Here is a 1,175-nt window from a genome sequence, read left to right as displayed (position 1 = left end):
TTTTTCGGACTTTGACTTTAGTTGTGACTCAAGAAGAGTTGGATGGCTTCCTGTACATTGCCTTCGGGTCCGGCGAAGAGTGCGTCCATGAATTGCATCGAACGGGCATGGCTACCCTCACAAGCCTTCAACTTGTCAAACAACTTATTCAAAGTTTCCTTGTGCAAATTGCGCCGCGCTTGATCAAGCACGTCAGGCACACCCTCATATGCACCCTCCGTCAATGAATTGAGCAAGTCAGAGCCGAGTAGACGCTTCAGATCCGGCAATGATAGGATCAAACGGTAACTTCCTGGGTTGGAGTGACGCGCCGTACGCCCCTGGATTTGGATTTCCTCCGCAATATCTTGTGACAAGAACGTCTGAATCACGTGCACGCCGCCATTGTCGATAATGTTGCGGTCCAATACGACGAAATCCGAGCCACGGCCAAAAGGGGCTGTTGCCAGTGTCACGGTGTCCGCATTGGTAGCCTGGTGGATGCGCTGCGGTATGTCGGCTTGGTCCTTGTCGATGATGTTGATTGTCAGGCCTGCCAGCTGGCTTTTAAACGGGGTGGATGCCATGAACGCTTGCAAGTCCTTTGTATCCTTAAAAAAAGCAATCACAGCGCGACCTTCGGATTGCTTCAAGCACTCCTCCGCGACCTGCTGATGCAAGCGATCAGAGTCTGCAACAATCTGCACACGATCACGCCGCAATTTGTGTTCACCGTACATGCTGGGTAAGGCCGTCGATCGCTGAACATTGAGTTCTCTCTTCAGCACTGTCATGTCGTCGGGCAGTGTTCCCGAAAGGCCACCGACCACATCAAAGTTCTGAATCATCTTGAAAAAGCTGAAGTTGCCTGCATTCGCATGTAAGGCAAATTTCGACTGAATCGTGTTCGGCTCGTCGGCACGGTGTTCTTCGGTCAGATAGGCGTATTGAGTCTCATATCCATAAAAAGTGCTTGTTGAAGGTTGATCGAGCCCAGCGAGATCATATGCGATCCGACCATTTTGAACTGTGTACGGGTGCTCTTCGGCCGCATGTGCCGCCCGGTCTTTCACGAGCTTCTTCAAAGTCGTCATGATGTAGTCATGAACATGAGCGTAGCGTTGCAAGAGACGTTGGGACGCCTCAAGGTTGATCACTTGCTCCAGGGACAGTGTGCATCTGCCATAGGTCCGCAA

General features: G+C 51.4%; 1 protein-coding gene across 1 annotated transcript in view; it reads right to left on the bottom strand.

The window, feature by feature from the left end:
• Nucleotides 1-628: 628 nt before the first annotated feature.
• Nucleotides 629-1,175, bottom strand: part of MONBRDRAFT_30607 (uncharacterized protein) — a gene marked incomplete at both ends in the record, with an annotated part of 2,413 nt that continues 1,866 nt past the window's right edge. Inside the window, 2 exons of the mRNA XM_001751047.1 lie at nucleotides 629-680; nucleotides 718-1,055. Coding sequence (XP_001751099.1) covers nucleotides 629-680; nucleotides 718-1,055 — 390 coding nt within the window. The remainder of the gene's footprint in view (nucleotides 681-717; nucleotides 1,056-1,175) is intronic.

Source organism: Monosiga brevicollis, genomic scaffold (assembly GCF_000002865.3).
Source record: "Monosiga brevicollis MX1 MONBRscaffold_105 genomic scaffold, whole genome shotgun sequence".
In the NCBI taxonomy this organism is placed as follows: Eukaryota; class Choanoflagellata; order Craspedida; family Salpingoecidae; genus Monosiga; species Monosiga brevicollis.
The sequence above is the reverse complement of the archived record's forward strand: the minus strand, read 5'-3'. Positions and strand labels throughout refer to the sequence as shown.